The 18,574-nt window shown below is 38.2% G+C and overlaps 1 protein-coding gene across 1 annotated transcript; it reads right to left on the reverse strand.

Moving 5' to 3' along the window:
* Positions 1–726: 726 nt before the first annotated feature.
* On the reverse strand, positions 727–17,913 carry LOC132142785 (exportin-1-like). Its single transcript, XM_059552903.1, has 24 exons — positions 17,314–17,913; positions 16,600–16,729; positions 16,397–16,498; positions 15,971–16,043; positions 15,795–15,856; positions 13,561–13,605; positions 13,284–13,465; positions 13,133–13,181; positions 12,433–12,552; positions 12,023–12,151; positions 10,626–10,784; positions 10,003–10,200; positions 9,773–9,911; positions 9,509–9,690; positions 9,196–9,352; positions 8,805–9,103; positions 7,882–8,065; positions 7,686–7,792; positions 7,402–7,596; positions 5,235–5,403; positions 4,529–4,663; positions 4,005–4,164; positions 3,819–3,915; positions 727–1,551 (listed from the first exon to the last, which is right to left on the reverse strand). The coding sequence occupies exons 2-24, from the start codon at positions 16,723–16,725 to the stop codon at positions 1,405–1,407; spliced, it is 3,216 nt and encodes a 1,071-aa protein (XP_059408886.1). The 5' UTR covers positions 16,726–16,729; positions 17,314–17,913; the 3' UTR covers positions 727–1,404.
* Positions 17,914–18,574: the final 661 nt, after the last annotated feature.

Below are 18,574 nucleotides of genomic sequence, written 5' to 3' on the forward strand. Positions count from 1 at the left end.
CTTCGGTTGTTTCCGTCGGGAGACTTCGGAGATGTTCGGGTTTTCCCGGTCGCTCGGGGGCAAGCGGGTAACGTTGTGCGAGACGTCGGCTGTTTCCGCCGAGTCGTCTTGGCAGGCCGTTCGACTTATTCCGGGAAACTAGCAAAGTGAGAGGGCGGGGCCACCGTGTGTGTTACACATCGGCTGTTTTCGTAACGTCTGCTTCCGGCTTTTTCGGCCATTCTTCGGAAATCTCGCGATTTCTCGCTGTCGAGCACGTGTACGTTTACGGTTTTAATTTTGATTTCTGTACTTTATTACAGAACTCCCGTTTGCTGTGTAATTAATTAATATATATCTGTACTCCTCTGCAATGCAATGTAAAATACGCACTGCCGTTCAAGAGTTTGGTGTCATGAAAAGAAAACTAACACTAAAGTCGTGTAGTATTACATAGATTTATATATCTAATAATTATTTTAAACTCTTTATTCATCAAAGTATCCTGAAAAACGAACAATTATTAGGCAGCACTGATTCAAAAGGTTTACTGTATTTCTAATATGCTTATTTAACAAATGTATCGCTCTTTCAAGATTAATAAGACACTCTAGTAAAGTATTACAGTAACAAATTTAGACTAAAATAATAACGTTTGCTAGAATACTTACAGAATTACAGTATTTTAAATGTTTTTAATTCTAAATAAACAAGTCCTACAAGCTAAATGAAAAACACACACAACACTTTGTAAAAATACCCAACTTTATGTCTCATTGGTACTAATACACAGCTTTACAAATAGGATATGAACAAAACCCTTTCATTTTAATGACATCCCCATGCCAAAAAAAAAAAAAAAAACAGTGGGTCTGTAGCATGAAAAAGACTTCAGTCTTCCTCATTTACTGCAATTGAACGAAGAAATATATATAAACACACACAAAGTCCCAATAAAGAAGACAGGAACAGCATCACGACTGATCCTAAACAGTCACATTCACTTGCTGTGGTTCACGAGCCACACAGCTCAACACAAATCCCTCTTCTAGCGCAGTAACTGTCCGTCTTCATTGGCCTGCCATACTGTATATTACATATTCACAAATAGATGAGGCTGAGATAACATTAAAATGAGTAGTAATGTGCTTTGAAACAGGAAAGCAAACATACCAACAGAAACACTGAAGGATATACAGTAAATTGATATACGATAGAGACCGTTTCCGTTATATAAAATGCTCGGTTATGTAAAACCAAAGGTTTGGGAGGAGTCAAGTTAATTATTACATGTCTTTAATTTACAAATTGGCATGGATCTGGATTAATTTTCACTTGTCTATACACACACACACAAACACACGCTTGAGCTTGTGTTAAAGTGCTCCAAACGCTTCCTTCATGAATGTGAAACGGTCTAGGTGCTCATTCACACATTTCCTCCGGGAGCTCGTGAGGATTGAGGATTCCTGGGACAGACATCTGGAGCTTGTGTTTCTCCTCCTGAGCCTGACGCAGAGACGCTTCCCTCTCCTCCAGGAACAGATCTGTGGAGTCTTCACCTGCAAACTCCTGAAACACACAATAGGAGTGATTATGTACTGCCTAACTGGAACAACACCAATATTACATCAAGTCAAATCACACTTGTTTATATATTAGGTTTCATTTTACATTTTCTTTTTTTTCTTTTTTTTGGAAAGAAGCTTTACAGAAATGCTTTTTATTTTTAAATTATAGATATAAACAATGCCTCCATTTATAATCAGTATTAACTAGATTTGGGATTGTTATTCTGAATCAAAAACAAAAACATTTAAAAAAAAAAAACATTTTAGAAATAAAGCACTTTAATTATTAAATTAATAGTTAATAGTAACAATACAATTTAGAGCTGAAACAACGAATCGATTTAATCGATTAAAATCGATTATTAAAATAGTTGTCAACTAATTTAGTCATCGATTCGTTGCTAAATAACTTTTATTTGCCGTAAGCGGCTCATTTCGTGCATATTTCAAATCTGCGGTGACCAAAGTGTGGCAGTAATGAGCCACCGGAGGTTTTACTCAGCCAGTACAACAGGAGAAGTAGCGAATAGCCAATAGCTGGCCTTGTTTTATGTCACGTGCTTCCCGAACAGCGTCTCTGCAGCATTCAGCGTGATGTGGGAGTACTTTACATTGAGCCTTTAAAAAAGAAGAGTAACCTGTAAACTCTGCACTACTGCACTGTTTAAGGGGACGTTCACATATCGCGTCTTTTGCGCGCTCAAGTTCGTTATTTCCAACACCGCACCGCATCGAGTTAAAAACATTTAAACTTTTCAGAATGCCGCAACCGCACCGCGGGTCATGTGACAAGAACTAACCAATCAGCTTTATCCTTTCCCGTAACAACGTTAAAAGCTCAGTCAAGATGAAAGGAACAGCTGATCATAGTTGTATATGGATTTCCATTTTGAAATAAACTTAGTAGCAGAGCTACTGCAAGCGATTTATTTGAGCTGCAAATCCATTTATCCTTTGCTGAAATTTCCGCGTCTTCAAGGAGAGAGCACGTCATGGTTGCTTAGCAAAGGCAGACGCCTCAGGGGCGCTTCTGTGCGAGCGCTTTGGAAAGAAGGAGAAAGCGGTGCGCCTAGCGTTTTCCACGCGTTTTTAGGCGCGATTTGTGAACGGCCCCTAAGACTTTCATTTGTGCAGATTCTCCAGTACAATGTTGTTTGCAAATGTTTAGTCGTAAAAGCTGATAACATTGCTTTTTAACAGTTAACATTTAAAGCTTTACAATCATGTTCTGTGATCAGTTTGTCGTTTACCAGTTCAAAATTCAGTCGTGCAGCCTAATTATGACTGAATGAGAGAGGTAAATGTAGATATTTGAAATGCACTTTTTTTCTAAGTATTCACTGCTCTTTTTCACACAGCAGGTTTTTTGTGTGTGTCCTATTTTTTTTCTGGACAACCTTCTGATGGATTTTACTTTAAATTGTGAGTTCCATTCAGGTTTCATGCCATTGGCACTTTTTTTGAAGGATTGTTTACAATTTCACAGCAAAAGCTATAAAGCTGTTTCCCAGTAAATAATAAAATACAATGCACTGCAATTTTATTCTGTTTTATCCTTATTCTTCGTGAAAATATGTTCTGAAAGATTCCTTAATAAGCTTTGTTCAGGATGTTAAACTACTTTAGGAGCTCTAAGGACTGCCATGGTGAAAACATTATTTGAAATCTCCTTGTGAAATTTGCTAGAGTATGGGTCAGTGTTCTGATTGCAGAAGAGTTCGACAAAGGATTACTAACACAATAAAACAACTCCAGGTATATTTTTGATGAGGATATGACAGTGCAAAATGGTTAAAATCTCTTAAATCTATGCTGAATGATAAAGACCATTTATTAATAATTTACTTGGGGAAAAAATGGAAAAAACGAAAATATAAGTACATAAACCGATTAATCGATTAATCGTAAAAATAATCGACAGATTAATCGATTATCAAAATAATCGTTAGTTGCAGCCCTAATACAATTGTTTTGCATATTTTTCTTATGCAAAAGAAAACTGTAATTAGTATTATTACTATGTAATGATTAATTAATAAAATAAATACAATTTATTTATCATTATCATTATTCATTTTGATTATTATTACTACTACTATAAATGGAGGTGGGCATTTAACAAACACTGTGGCTGTTGGGGTAAAAGTTCATTTTCAACCCTCCTCATATACATGTACCCACATTTATATTGTGAACTTGGCTGGCTATGCTCTGGTCAATGACTAGAGAAAAGGGAAGTCAAAATCTAGGCGGAAGGAAGTGACGTACCTTGATCTGGACCAGGAAGTCCCTGAGGTGCTCTTTAAAGGCAGGAATGTCCTGATTCAAGCTGAACAGACCAGTGACAAAAACCTTTACCTGGGCACTGAAAGAAAAAAAATAGATCATTAACATGAACACATGAAAACAACAACACACTGAAAACACAATCCTCATGTTTTAGGCTGCTCTTACTCCTGCAGATGTGGGAAGGCGGTCTTCAGCAGATTGGCCACGTACTCCTGCACGTAGCACTGATTGTTGGCCGTGGTGCCTGCGTTCAAAGTCACTTTGATTTTACCCTCCTCCACCAGGTTAAACATGTAGGCGAGGATGGAGGCGTGCATCGTCAGACCTGCTCGCCACAAACCAGAGAGCATCCATTAATACACACACAAATACACACACACTGAATTAACTTCAGGTAGTATGTCTAATTCACGATAAATTAATACCGTAAAACATTTCATAATTTATATGTTATGTACTTGAATGAGTATGAGAATAATAATGTACGCAAATAATAATAACTATAAAAATAAATGTGTAAGCTCGCCTAAAATCTTGTTTTTCAACCCCTTTTTATATCAGGTGAAAAGTGACCTGAAAAACAGTGTCTGTGAGGTTCACTGTGTGACTGATGTGAAGCCGTTTTGTTCAGAATAACAGCTCCATTAGTTACACCGTAAACATGTCAATCTCTCTGCCTAGCAACTGACCAGCAGTATGAGACGTATCTGTGACAACAGAGAAGATGTGCTGCAGGATGTCACAGAAGTATGTCTGATAGAAGCTCTGAGCTGCCGTCTCTTCTTGTGCGATGTTCTGCAGCATGGTGAACAGGATCTGAAGCCCTGGAGACACACAAACACACAGTCAGCATTTTAATGTGACTCGGGGCAATTCATATCAAAAACAAACACAGGTCAAGAATGCTTAGCCGTTTGAGATGCTGTATGTAGGATTTACACAGAGTGTTTGAACTAGGTATTGCAGTCCAAATTCAAAATATTGGAGAGGGTTTTTCCCCACACCGCTCCTCCTCCTCAGACTTGATGCACACGCAGGTTGCCAGATTGATGACACCAACAGGAACAAGCTCACTTGACAATGAATTAAATGAAATAAGCTATGAAGACAGAGATTGACATTCCGGGCCTGAACGCACATTTTCAAAGGAGAATAACTGACTATAGCATTGTTTTTCAATTATGTTAACTTAGCATGTTTCTTAAATATCTGCAAACATAGTGGTATTTTTACGCTTTAGTGAAGTCAAAACCTTATATACAGCACCTTTAAGAATTACATTTCTGAACACCACAATTTGTAAAATTGAATGTAACCAGAAGCTCTTTGCATTCGCACAGTAGTGTAAAGTATATATTTATCTTTATTTGTTTAACCACAGGTCTCTCCTCTCACCTGTGTCGGCCACATTTCTCATGGTGTGTTTGAAGGCCCAGATGATGGAGTCCAGAACCAGTTTGAACTGTGCTGGTGGGATGGACAGGAATGCTGGGAAACATTGGGAGTTGACGGCCTGGAGCAGGTAGAAGAAATGCGTCCTGTGCTCGGGGAACTCCTCAAAGTTCTGACAAAGGCAAAACAAAGAGCATTAAAGTAGGGTCGCAAGAAAACAAAAAAATAACGACTTTATTCAACAATTTATTCTCTTCCATGTCAGGCTCCGCCACCATTCACATGAGTAGCATGACGCATGCCTGTGAAGTTCCTGACGCAGGAGTTCTGATGTAGAACCCCAACGAGCAGCGCCTTGTTTACAAGCAGAGGAATGCACACACATTCATCATGGTACATTAAAACATTACCGTCTACAGCCGCGAGAGGACAGTGATGTTTTAACTTGGTTTATTTCTCTCGGTTCATGTCAAATTAATTTTGATAAATAAGTCGCACCTGACTATAAGTCGCAGGACCAGCCAAACTATGAAAAAAGTGCGACTTCTAGTCCGGAAAATACGGTACCTTTTTGAGCCTTGTATGTGGTAGCTGAGTTGTTGTCTATGGAGGCTCAGAAAGCTCTCGGATTTCATCAGAAATCTTAATTTGTGTTCTGAAGATGAACAAAGATCTTACGGTTTTGGAACGATATGAGGGGGGATTAATCATTTTAATTTTTGGGTGAAATATCCCTTTAAGAAAAATACTTCTACTATAGATATTTATTACTAGGTTTATTACTAGATAAAAATAATAAATGTTACTTTTGTAATAATACAATTTCACTGTAAAATAAAAGCATTAAAAAAAAATTGAAACAATATTATGTAATTAATAATATTATATTTTTATTATGCACTTTGCGCTCCCAAATGAACATTATAAGCAGCTCATAAGCAACTTATGAGTTCATGCAAAGCAGTTATTGTGAACCGAGCCACTCTGAGACACTGAAAACACCCGTTTATGAGCTGCTCACATGAAAGAAAAAGTTGCAGAGCAACACACAGCACATATGGTAATATTAAAGAGTTACTCCACCCCAAAATGAAAATTTTGTCATTAATCACTTGTCGCTTGCCCAATGTCGTCCAAACCCATAATATCTTTGTTCATCTTCGGAACACAATTTAAAATATTTTGGATTAAAACCGTGAGGCTTGTGCCTGTTCCATAGACTGCTAAGTAAATTACACTGTCAAGGTAAAAAAAAAGACCTCTAACACTAGCCTGCTCTATTCTTTTTCTATTCGGTTTTCTATATGGTTTTCTTTTTATTTATTATATTATTTAAAATCTCGTTACGTGTTCTGCGTTCAAGCTAACTGAGACTTGTTATAGCACTAGTATATCATTGCTCTTTTGTTGATTTTGATTGCTTCCACTGTCCTCATCTGTAAGTCGCTTTGGATAAATGCGTCCGCTAAATGAATAAATGTAACGTACTGAAAAGTATGAAAGACATCCTCAAAATAATCCATCTGCCATCAGTGGATCAACCGTAATGTTATGAAGCGACGAGAACACATTTTGTACACGGAAAAAACTATTTTTCTCCTCTGTGGCTCTCCACATCACTATAGCACCATTTTGGAGAATATGAGCTGAACACAAGCAGCATACGCTTGTGTGTCAGCCGCGATACACGGATGCACGGTTTTCTTTCAAATCAAAGCGTTAATGCACATAGAAAATGTATCATTGATGGCAAATGGTCTATTCTGATGATGCTTTTCATACTTTTCTGGACCTTGACAGTGTAATTTACTTAGCAGTCTATGGGACGGTCACAAGCCTCCTGGTTTTCATCCAAAATATTTTAAATTGTGTTACGAAGATAAATGAAGCTTTTACAGGTTTGGAACAATATGGGGTAAGTGATTAATGGCAAAATTTAAATTTTGGGGTGGAGTAACCCTTTAAATTACAGCCTTTGTGATCTGATAAGCACACTAAGCCATATCACGATTTCGACTCGATCATGATTAATAACTCAGCCCTACATTGTGTAAAGTAGTGTATACTCGCTTCCAGACTTAAACTGAAAACTGGTTTAAACTGGTTTAATTCAGAAAAAACAACTCAAGATATAAAATAAAAGTTACGCTGACAGACAGCCTGAACTAACCTTGTTGATCATGTCAAGGGTGCACTCGAACACAGCATCGAATATCTTGGGGATCTCTCCGGTTATATGTGCGGCGAGCTTGTTGATGATGGTTGCCATAGTGCTGAGCACCTCTGGTTCTCGAGCTGCTGGAACATTCCTTTGGTAGTCGATGAGAACCGCCTCCAGCAAAGGTGGAACAAAGTTCTCTCCAACCTGAAAAGACAACAACAACAACCCTTTGTGATGCTGTCAAACTCAACTTCTTGTTTTGGCACGAGTGATCCAGGAGTGTCAGAACTGACCATCTGTGGGTCATTGGAGCGGCTGACCCATCCAGAGATGAGCTTTAGTGTCTCTCTCTTCACCGTCCGCATGCTACGTATTAGAGGCTGCTTGGTCACCATCTCACCTGCAGAGAAAAACAAAAGAGTCAATCGTGAGCTGTTATTATGTGTCAGTTGTTGGGTCATGTGCTCTATATTGGTGTGCCTGACTCACCGTTGCTCTGGATTGCAGAAGAGATGTTCTCACTCAGGCACTTGTAGACGTTGAGCATGTCCAGGTAAATACGTCCCAGCTGCAGGACAAAAGGGTGACCTACTGCTTTACAAGCCCTCACGTTGGTCTTCAGGATGCTGCCTAACTGACGAACCGTCTCTGGGTCCTTCAGGATGTCCACGTTCTGATTGAAGAGAGACATCACGTGCTTTGAGTTTAAGTGCTACTATTTTCAGTCTTTAGAACTTCACATTAAACCCTTTATAGAGCCCTTTACAAATCCTGTTTTCTATTAAACAACCCCCTTGGTTTTCATTTGGAAAGTTCAGAGTATTAAAATTACATTTATTACACAAAGAGAAGCTTGATTAATTACATATCAACAGGGTTATTAAATAAAACCATAATTGTTTTGAGTTAAAATATTAATTTTTTTTTAGTTTAACTATGTACTAAAACAAAAAAATTAGATATAAGCCATTATGGTTAACTAAAATCATAAATTGAAATGATCATGAATAATAAACTGAAAAAAAATTAAATGTTAAATAAAAAATTTTTTTTAAAAATGATCTCAGGTAGTTGCTAAGGAAACATTTATCATTTTATTGACCCAATATCCTAAAATAAGGATAAAGCTTAAAAAAAAAAAAAAAGTAAAAAGGACAACAAAATTAATAAAAATTTAACAAAACCATTCTTAATAAAACTAAAATCTATCATATTCTTAATAAAAAAATAAAAAAAATAAAAACAACCTGGCTACGTGTTCTGTACTAGACTGAGACTTGTCATGGCACTTGTATACTGTTGTTGTTCTCTTGTTGGTCTGATTGCTTCTATTGTTCTCAGTTGTAAGTCGCTTTGGATAAAAGTGTCTGCTAAATGATTAAATGTAAATGTAAAATGACACTGGATCTCACCTTGGTGGCCTGCTGGATGATGCTGTCCCACACCTGGTTGGGGAGAAGCATGTATTTCTCGATCAGTCGCTCCTGGACTGTCTGGTCTGTCTGTGCTCCGATCATGTAGCCCACAGCCTCGTAGAACGTGTGCACCTGCTGTGGCTGCAGGTCACAGATGATGGTGTTGATGTTGTTGAGGATCTCGTCGATGAAGGGCATCACCTCCCCCACCTGAACCTGCACGAAATGCCTCCTGCACTTCTGAGCGATCTTGATGAAGGTGTCACAGGCCATGTCCTGCACGCCGTCATGGGTCTCTGAAAGAGAAACATTTAACCCTTATGAAAGGATTTGCACTGAAGTAAAAAAATATATATAAAAAAAATCTCAAACACAATCTGTTCCTCACCATGCATGAACTCAAAGAGTTTGTTGACGACAGTCTTGAGGAACTTCCAGTGGGCCCTGAGGAATCGTGGGTACTGACCGACGATGTACATGATGTTAGAGGCGATGATGGCCTTATTGTCTTTCCCTCTTTTCTGTTCACACAGACCCAGCAGATCCTGAGACAGGAACAGGAATTTGGTTAAAACTTTTTAATATTATTACAATTTGAAATAAATGTTTTCTATGTGAATGTATTTTAAAATGTAATTTATTCCTGTGATGCATAGCTGAACTTTCAACTCCTTGGCAACAACACATGCATGAATAAACACCTTAATGACAGTGACGAGGAACCTCTTCTCATCCTCTTCATGCATGGCGCCACTAATGGAGCCGATGGCCCAGCACAGCGTGTTCAGGTTCCTCCAGGACCACTCGGTACCGTTCACCTGATTATGAAGCTTCTCTGTCATGATCCGCTCCGTATCGGCATAGTCCAAATGAGTCAAGTAGACTGGACAGGAGAAAGACATCATTATGAAGTTTTCTATACCTACCTTTTTCCACTTAGTTAGAGAACAGCCCATAATAATTACCCAGAGTCTCTCTCATGTTCTTGTAGAGGTTGATGGAGTCCGTGTCCTTCATGAATTCTCTCACCACCTCGCCCTGATCGTTCTCCACAACCAGAACCTCCTCCGGTTTGGCCATGCGACTCACCATCAGCAGACGCACCTGAGATGGGTTAAGAACAGAGTCTCCAGACAGATTTTCTCCAGCAGCCAATATTTTAAAGTGAAGCTGCTGTACGCTCTTGCTAACTGACCTTGGAAAGCACAGGCAGGTAGAGGTGTCTGCGGGGCGGCACGTCAAAGTGTTGGCTGGTTGACAGCAGTGGAGAGGTGGAGGTAGAGAAGGGACTCTCTCTGTAGAGCTCAGCGGCCAGATGGTTCCAGTACTCCAGACAGATCTTAAAGATCTCCGTCTCCTCCACCTCAGACACCAGCAGCATGTAATGCAGAGCCTGAGCACATGAGAGTCAACCAATTAGTGAGTGAGTGAAGTGACATTCAGCCAAGTATGGTGACCCATACTCAGAATTTGTGCTCTGCATTTAACCCATCCGAAATGCACACACACAGAGCAGTGAACACACACACACACACTGTGAGCACACACCCGGAGCAGTGGGCAGCCATTTATGCTGCGGCGCCTGGGGAGCAGTTGGGGGTTCGATGCCTTGCTCAAGTGCACCTAAGTCGTGGTATTGAGGGTGGAGAGAGAACTGTACATGCACTCCCCCCACCCACAATTCCTGCCGGCCCGGGACTCGAACTCACAACCCTTCGATTGGGAGTCCGACTCTCTAACCATTAGGCCACGACTTCCCTGTTAGGAGTTTGTGTGTCACTTTAACGTTTATTTTACTACATTTGACTATGCGTGTACCTCCATGAGTGTCTCTCTGAGGTTCAGTCTCTTCTCTATCAGTGTTCCGTGCTCTTTGAGGAAGGTGCAGAGAAACAGACTGAGGTTCTGGATGAAGTTCTGCTCGTCGTCTCTCCCGTTTGAATATGCCAGACGGATATTTGTGTTGAGAGGCAGCATCTGTTGTTGAGTAAATGAAGGTTATTAAAACTCGTGCATCTGGTGTGTTGTTCAGAAATGAAAACTTGTAGGTTTTCGCCTCCGAAATGAGACGCAGCCAATGTCTTATATTCAATGTAGGTGTTTTATAGTTGAATGTAAAAGTGAACATATGAGTCTATATTTTCTCCCAACATCTAAGCCACTGAAGACACAGTGGATTAGTTTTGTTTTTGATGGTAATGCACCTCCAAATACACCAGGGCTGCACGATTATTCGAAATTAAAATCGCAAAGGCAATAAATCGCAATTATCGTGTTTATCTTTCAGTGAAGCGTGGTTCTTTGATCAGCAGTAAACCTTCTTCCTGAAGGACAGAGGGCGCCCTCGCGCTGAAACTCCAAATACGCCACGCAAAAGAAATCCAGGAAATCCTTATAGCAGTTGCTGAATAAACAGAAGATTTAACTGCTTTCATTGATTCAACGTGTCTAATAAACACCACTATGACAATATATGGTTCATCTGAGTTCGTCTTATAATTTTTATTATATCGTTTTATATATATTTATTATAAAGTATATAATGCAATGCTAATCGACATAAAATTTATCACTGCTTAGAATAAGGCACGCTACATATTTCATAGTATTCTGTGTAATAAGCCATATCATCTCTCTGAAGGATTAATATCAAACACTTGACTGACACCAAAACGTAAAAATGTTATTAAATATATTTTTCACATGCTTTCAGATAGAGCAGCATTTACTACACAGAGTCTTCTTAACTACGGCTCTATGTAGTAAATGCAGCTCCATCTGAAAGCATCTGATGGAGATTTACTACTGATTACAGAACCAGCTTTATGGACAAGATGCGCATGACAATCATACTTGATTAAATCGTGCAGCCCTAAAATACATCTAACATTTTTTTTATGTCTGCGAAAATCATTTTACTCCTGACTGTTTTCTGAACGAGAGAAAATTCAAGGCGGGTTCTGCTAAGAAGTTAAAACTCAAAGATGGATCAGTACCCAATGTTCGTGATCCAGCTTGCACCTCCAGAAGTAGTAAGTCTCACACTTTATATTTTTTATGATTGCAAATCGCCTTTCCTCAACTACGGAAGAGAGGGGCAGGGTGAGCAAAGCTCATTAGCATTTAAAGATACATGCACCAAAACTGGTCACTGTGAACAGAGCTGTTTCTGACAAGGTAAAACGAGTGTTGTGTGTGTGTAAATGTGCATGTACCTGTTTAAGCTGTATCATGGTGAGCGTGAAAAGGTTGACAAACTGCTCCTCATACTGACTGACACTGACACCTGCGATCTCTGTCAGACACTTCAGAGTGACATTCCGGAACATGGGAACATTTAGGAACTGTGGAACAAATCAGAAAACACAAATGATAAACTTTCTGGAACACTCAATGATTTTCACCAAGTGAAAGGCTATAAATGTTTGAGCACCGGCTCAGGCACAAAGCTTTGAGCAGAGAGCCAATGAGAATAGCCAGCGCTCCAATGATTTCCCTCTCTTTCTTACGCACTGGCAAGCTGAGCCAATGACAGTGCGCCTTTGTGAGAGGAGTGACAGCAGTCTGCTACAACAGCATTTCATTAATTCAATTGAGTTAAATTAGAGACCTCGAGACGTGTTACCTTGTACACAAGTGTGCTGATGAGTTTGGTCTCAAATATGTAGCCCAGTGGAATCCAGTTAAGGAAACGAAGGAGGGTCTCCAATGTGGCGTGGACTAGAGGGGCATTCTGGGAATTTTCCTGATGTACACAGCATCAAGTGAAGTTTAAAAATGAGAGGTGTATATATAGTAATAGTTAACCAAAAATAATGAATGAGAGACAGAATGAGAGTCCAAACAGCTGATAAAAACGCCACAATAATCCACACCACTCCAGTCCATTGAATAAAATCTTATGAAGCAAAAAGCATGTTTTTAATAAAGAAATCCATAATTTGATGTATTAAACTTTAAATCTTCAAATAAAAGTTCATAATCCTTTTCCTACCTCAAAATCCACCCACATTTTTGTTTAGAACTATTTTGGTCATGATCTGTGCATATTTCTCTCCTCATTCAGACATTAACTGATGATCTAGAAATGTGTGGTTTAATTGTGATGTTTTTATCAGCTGTTTGGACTCATTCCGACGGCACCCATTCACTGCAGAGGATCCACTGGCGAATTTCTCTAAAATATGTTCCCATTAACAGAGAAACTCATCTTTGATGGCCTGAGAGTGAGTACAATTTCAGCAAATTTAAATTTTGGGGTGAACTATTCCTTTAATTATAAAAAAAAAAAACGCTTATGCTGTAATAATATGCAGGTAACATACCATGACAAACTGACACAGCTGGAATATTTGGGAAAATTCATTGCACATACTGCAAGAAGAAAAGAAAGAGAAAGTGAATATCACTACAATTTTTTTTACCAACCACAACCTGCACAATCTGTAACTGTCACGTGTTACAGGTCAAGCGTACCTGTCCTTCAGATGCTTGGCTTTGACCTGAGTCATCTGCCCGCTGGAGAAGTCAAACACCTCCTCACTGAGGAGCTTCAGGATGATCATGTTGTTCTGACACAAGCTCTCGCTGGTGCGACTCGCTCCCACAATGTCACTGATGAATGTGGGCCAGTGCTTTGGCCACTCCTGCTTCAGAATCTACACACAAACAGGAAGACAACATCAGCAATAAAGCCATGAGCCATTCGCTCTCACAATATCATGACTATAGATATTCATAAAAGGACACTCACCTGCACCAGGATCATGTTGAGCTTTGCTATGTAAACCGCTTCCTTCTGTAAGAGCACAAATACAAGTCAGCATGGATGCATTCAGAGACATGACTAGTACAAATCAGGGTTATAATAGTTCAACTAATTGATGCTAAATGAAAATAAGTTTAAAGTTTGTTTAAATGTCAGTTGTTTATTTTATTTAAATTAATTATTTATATAGTTTAAGTTGTAACTGATTGAAATTTACTAATTTGAATAAAACAAAAATCAATAACATTTAAAATATATATTTTCAGTTGTTTGCCAAGGCAACATCTCTCACTTTCATTTGCAGTTTAAGCACTACAATAACTAAAAACGGTAACAAAAACTGTATATAATAAAATAAGTAAATAAATTAATAATAAAATTGACAAAGATAACTAAATTACTAAAAATCTACCTAAAATTAAAATAGGACTGGACATTATCGGAATTGGCCGATAAAGGATTAAATTCAGCATCAGCCATTTTGAAAAAATGATGCAGATATGCCTTGCCAATAAGACGAATAAATCAAATGTGCTCAGGGTGCGTCAAGTTAGCAGTGTGCTCATTCTTGAAGTGAACTTTTGCATGAATGGAGATTAGATTCCCTGTTTCGCTGCATTTAATTCGAGAATGCAAATACAGAATTATATGTGACCCTTGACCACGAAACCAGTCTTAAGTCGCTGGGGTATATTTTTAGCAATAGCGAAAAATACATTGTATGGGTCAAATTATCGATTTTTCATTTAAGCCAAAAATCATTAGGATATTAAGCAAAGACATGTACATTTCCTACCTAAATATATCAAAACTTCAGTTTTGATAAGTAATATCCATTGCTAAGAATTCATTTGGACAACTTTAAAGGCGATTTTCTTAGCATTTAGTTTTTTTTGCACCATCAGATTCCAGATTTTCAAATAGTTGTATCTCAGCCAAACACTGTCCGATCCTAATAAACCATACATCAATGCAAAGCTTATTTATTAGCGCTCAGACAAATGAATTTCCACTTAAGACTGGTTTTGTGGTCCAGGGTCACATATGTCCGGTGTGAGATAAGAGTCAACAGTTACTAGCCTGTGCAGTAGCAGCAGCAGCAGCCTCCCCCGGGTCCTAATGCCCGTCCGATAAGGCGTTTAATTTACTTAGGGGGCGCTGTGGGCCTACTTGTAATAAAATGAAAGTAAAATACACAAATATCATTAAGATACTTGTGTTTCTGAATAAAGCAGTATGTATATCATAAAATCACGAGGGTGTTTTATTTTTTTTTTAAATGTCAGAAGCTATAGCTTACATGACTAAAACTCACATGCATGATGCATGTAAATTAAGTTACTTAATATATACAAATTTATTTATTAATATGTACTTTTTTTCAAATGGATTATGAAAAATTAAATACAAGGACCTCTAAAGATTTTTTAGAATTTTACAGCTCTTTATCTTTAGGCTATCTATTAATGTTATTAACAGATAAATTGTTTTTTTTGTTTTTTTTTTGAAAACTAAAGGAGTATTTTGTCATAACACTATATTTAGTGCTGCATAGTTCCTGGTTCTGTTGACACGTTGTCTCAAGTGAGCCACCTACTGGTGCGTGCACAAATAACATCCATCTACAATTATTCTCCTCAAAAGAGACACTGCTACAGTAAATTAACTACAATGCTTCCTGCTGGGAAAATCATTTCCATGTCTAGAAATGTCAAAGTTATTTTGTCTTCTAAAAAGGATAAAGGAAATAACAGTTGCACAGTGTGAAGGCTATTGCTTTAACAAAGGCTGCTCAGCCAACTTGAACATTAGCATGTACTAATAGCATGGAAATCATAATGTTAGCTAAAATGTTGCGTTTGTTAGTGATTTAAAATTCCATGGTGTGCATGACTGCAGTTGTAAGTTTTCTAGTGGAAAATGAGCTGGAAAATGTAGAAATTAACACGAGAGTCCCCACTCACGTATATGGTGTCAGTTTTTTAATGTTATGTATAAACTATATTTATTTTTACTTGTACATGTTAAAGCAATAAAGAAAGTATTCTGTGGAGGGGTGCAATTTTTAATAATTCCCTGCAATAATTTAATATTTTTGCTTGAATTGCCCATCCCTAATGCATACCTACTTAAAAATAAGATAATAAAAACTAATTCCAAGTAATTTAAATGGTAAAATTTCTAGTATTAATACTAAATATTTGAAATATTTTAATTACCTCTACGCTGTTAGAATCAGAGGAAGTCTTGATAATCAGCCCAACAACATACTTTTTAATTCCTGTGGATAGACAGATGTCAGTTATTTGTGCATTTCTTAAAATAGACAATTAGGTTATAATGTGGAGGTGAGTAATAGATTTTCCATAGAGACTAAGGTCAGTGTGTAAATTACCTTCACACTGGTTCCGTGGAAGAATCTTCCAGCGTGTTTTGATCACGGTCTCCAGTATTTGAAGAGCGTAGTACTACAATACAAACAGCAAAAAGAGTAACCATCAGTTTAATGTGGGAGAATAAATTGTCATGGTTGGCATTTAATAAGTAGGACTTGATAAACTCGCTAAATGTAGAAACATGTTAATAAATAATTCCTTGATTAAGTACTCTACTTTAAAAAAAAAAAATCATCAATTGGAATTTGCCCATGTCAATAAACCGGTAAAATGTGAGTCATTTTGAAGTCTATTGTTTGTCTAGGCCTATTTTTAGTACCACAAAAAATAAAAAAGCTTACTCAATTAATCAACAGAATAATTCTCTGATTACTCGATTATCAAAATAATAGTTTGTGACAGCCCTAACGTTAATGTTGACATACTTTTGTCTTCATGTTCTGCGAGAACTCCAGTATGGTGTCCACTCGGGTCCAGGCATCTGGGTGGTCCTTCAGACTGGTGAGAACTTCTTGTGCCAGTCTTTGCTAAAGTAATCGCAACATAAATCCCTTATGATGCACTGTACATGTCTGACAAACAACAAACTATGATTTGAATGCAATCAAAGCGCCAGAATTGTACATACCTGAGATCCCACATCATAGTACATGGAGTTGACTACATTGTCCAGCAGGTTGATGTCTAGCTTTTGACTGAAGTCCAGCAACTGTCGTGCTGTGTGATCCGCCAACATGGTCATGTCTGCCGGCATAGAGCTGCAAAACAAAACAGACATCTTTTAGTTATCAAAAATCAATACTGACCCTTCTTTGACCATTCATCCTAACACTGTACTAGTTGTTTATCCAGAATGATCTCTGGTGTTAAAAGTCACACACCAAAACAATGGCTCAAACCACGTGGGTGCACTTTAGTCCACAAAACACAATACTTAAGCATGCAGTTGCACTGAAGTACAACTTATGACTCTGAGTGCTATTTTGCTGAGATCATCGTTACAACAGCTAGTATTATTATGAGTTAAAAGCTTCTTAAAAATGCCAACATTGCAGTTTAACAAATTAAATGTGTTCCTTTCACGGCTAGAAAAATACAAGTATTTGAGTCAACTTAATGTAACTTATACTGATCAAACTTTTTTTGTTGGAAAGAAGCCCACATGAATTCTAGTTGAGCGCAGTTACGGGCCGCGATGAGGATCAAAACGCGTTTTCGTTCCTGGTCAATATCAGCACTGTGTCAGCAAACTAGCACTTCATTCAACTCACATTTCGTACTAGATAATAATTGTAACGGATAACCATTTCACCAAACACCTCTACAACAACCTTTAACTTACCTGTTTTAACCAAAACTCGTCCTCGAGGGAAAAACTATGCTAACGTGGTTTAGGAATCAGCAACAAGGTTAAGTGTCGTGGAAACGTGCGTCGCGTCAAAACAATATCAAGATATGTAAAAAAAAAATCTATTTGAATTGTCTCATTTTACACTAAAGCGTATGTAAACAATTAAAAAAATCTAGCAAGTTCACTTCAATTCCTAAGTGTCTTGTATAACGTTAGTTAGCCGAGCACACTATAGTGCAACGCAAACGATAACATTAAACCCCTCGAAACACAATGTCGGTGTTATTTTTAACTATTGTCTTCAGTGATTGAGTCCGATTCCTCTTTCAGTCAGCAGCTCGTGTCAGTTCATCTGTCTTTATCTATGGCGGATTAGAACTCGCTTTAACTAACGTTATCGTTACTCATTCCGTTTTATAACAACAGCATCAAACCAATCGTTAGTTTATTCTTTTGCCTATTGCAGAAAAACCGTTGTTTTGAACGCAGATATCTGCGAGAGACTGTGACACAGCTCCTTTCTAGTCTCATGCATCACACGCAAGACCGGTTGAAACCGGTTCAGACTGGCATATTCCATCTCGGTTTAGTTTTCACGCCGTAGCGCCGCGTAAAATTCAGACTGTGGACACGCCCTCCGCTGCAGCTGATTGGTTGGAGCAAGCGACACGGAAGCCTAGCACGAATGCGATTGGGTAGCGGAGCTGTCAATCAGGATCGACCCCTCCTTGCGCGTCTTTTGCCCTTGGTCTCATGTATGAGGCGGGTTCTGCAGCACAGCGTGAACGTGCGTTGGGCTGGACCGCGTGGAGCATGGAAAATTACTGAGATGTTGCTTCTGATGCACGAACAGTAACTGACCCTGTTGTGTATTTTTAGGCTGTGGCTCATGTTTCAAATGTTTTATATGCTTGTATTTATTTTCACGAAGCATGAAAATAACCAAGAAACAATACAATTATAATAGTAAAGTTAATTTTTGCATGTTAAGTTATTTTTTTTCTTCTTATTAATAATCCCACACATGCAATGTACAGATGTATCCAACAATTTACAACAGAAATTAAATAAGCAGAAGCTAATGTTATACATTACAGTTCAAAAATACAGAATAATATATAAAAGGGTCAACAGTTTGGCCTTCATCTGGATCATTTCCTGTCTTATGGTTTGTCATATAATTAAGGAAATTGGCAGGTTAAAACCAATAACTTGGAGGTATCTGTAAGTGTTCTCAAATTTTTATCTCATT

The sequence above is a fragment of the Carassius carassius genome, chromosome 6 (assembly GCF_963082965.1).
Source record: "Carassius carassius chromosome 6, fCarCar2.1, whole genome shotgun sequence".
Classification (NCBI taxonomy): domain Eukaryota; kingdom Metazoa; phylum Chordata; class Actinopteri; order Cypriniformes; family Cyprinidae; genus Carassius; species Carassius carassius.

What these genes read in the sequence shown, in the direction of transcription:
- LOC132142785 (XM_059552903.1), bottom strand. Translation starts at nt 16,725, where the DNA reads ATGCCGGCAGACATGACCATGTTGGCGGATCACACAGCACGACAGTTG. An exon ending in CCATGATACAGCTTAAACAG is followed by an intron (nt 10,785 to 12,022) that starts GTACATGCACAT and finishes ACTCAACAACAG; the next exon opens with ATGCTGCCTCTCAACACAAA. An exon ending in GAGAAATGTGGCCGACACAG is followed by an intron (nt 4,664 to 5,234) that starts GTGAGAGGAGAG and finishes GTGTGTCTCCAG; the next exon opens with GGCTTCAGATCCTGTTCACC.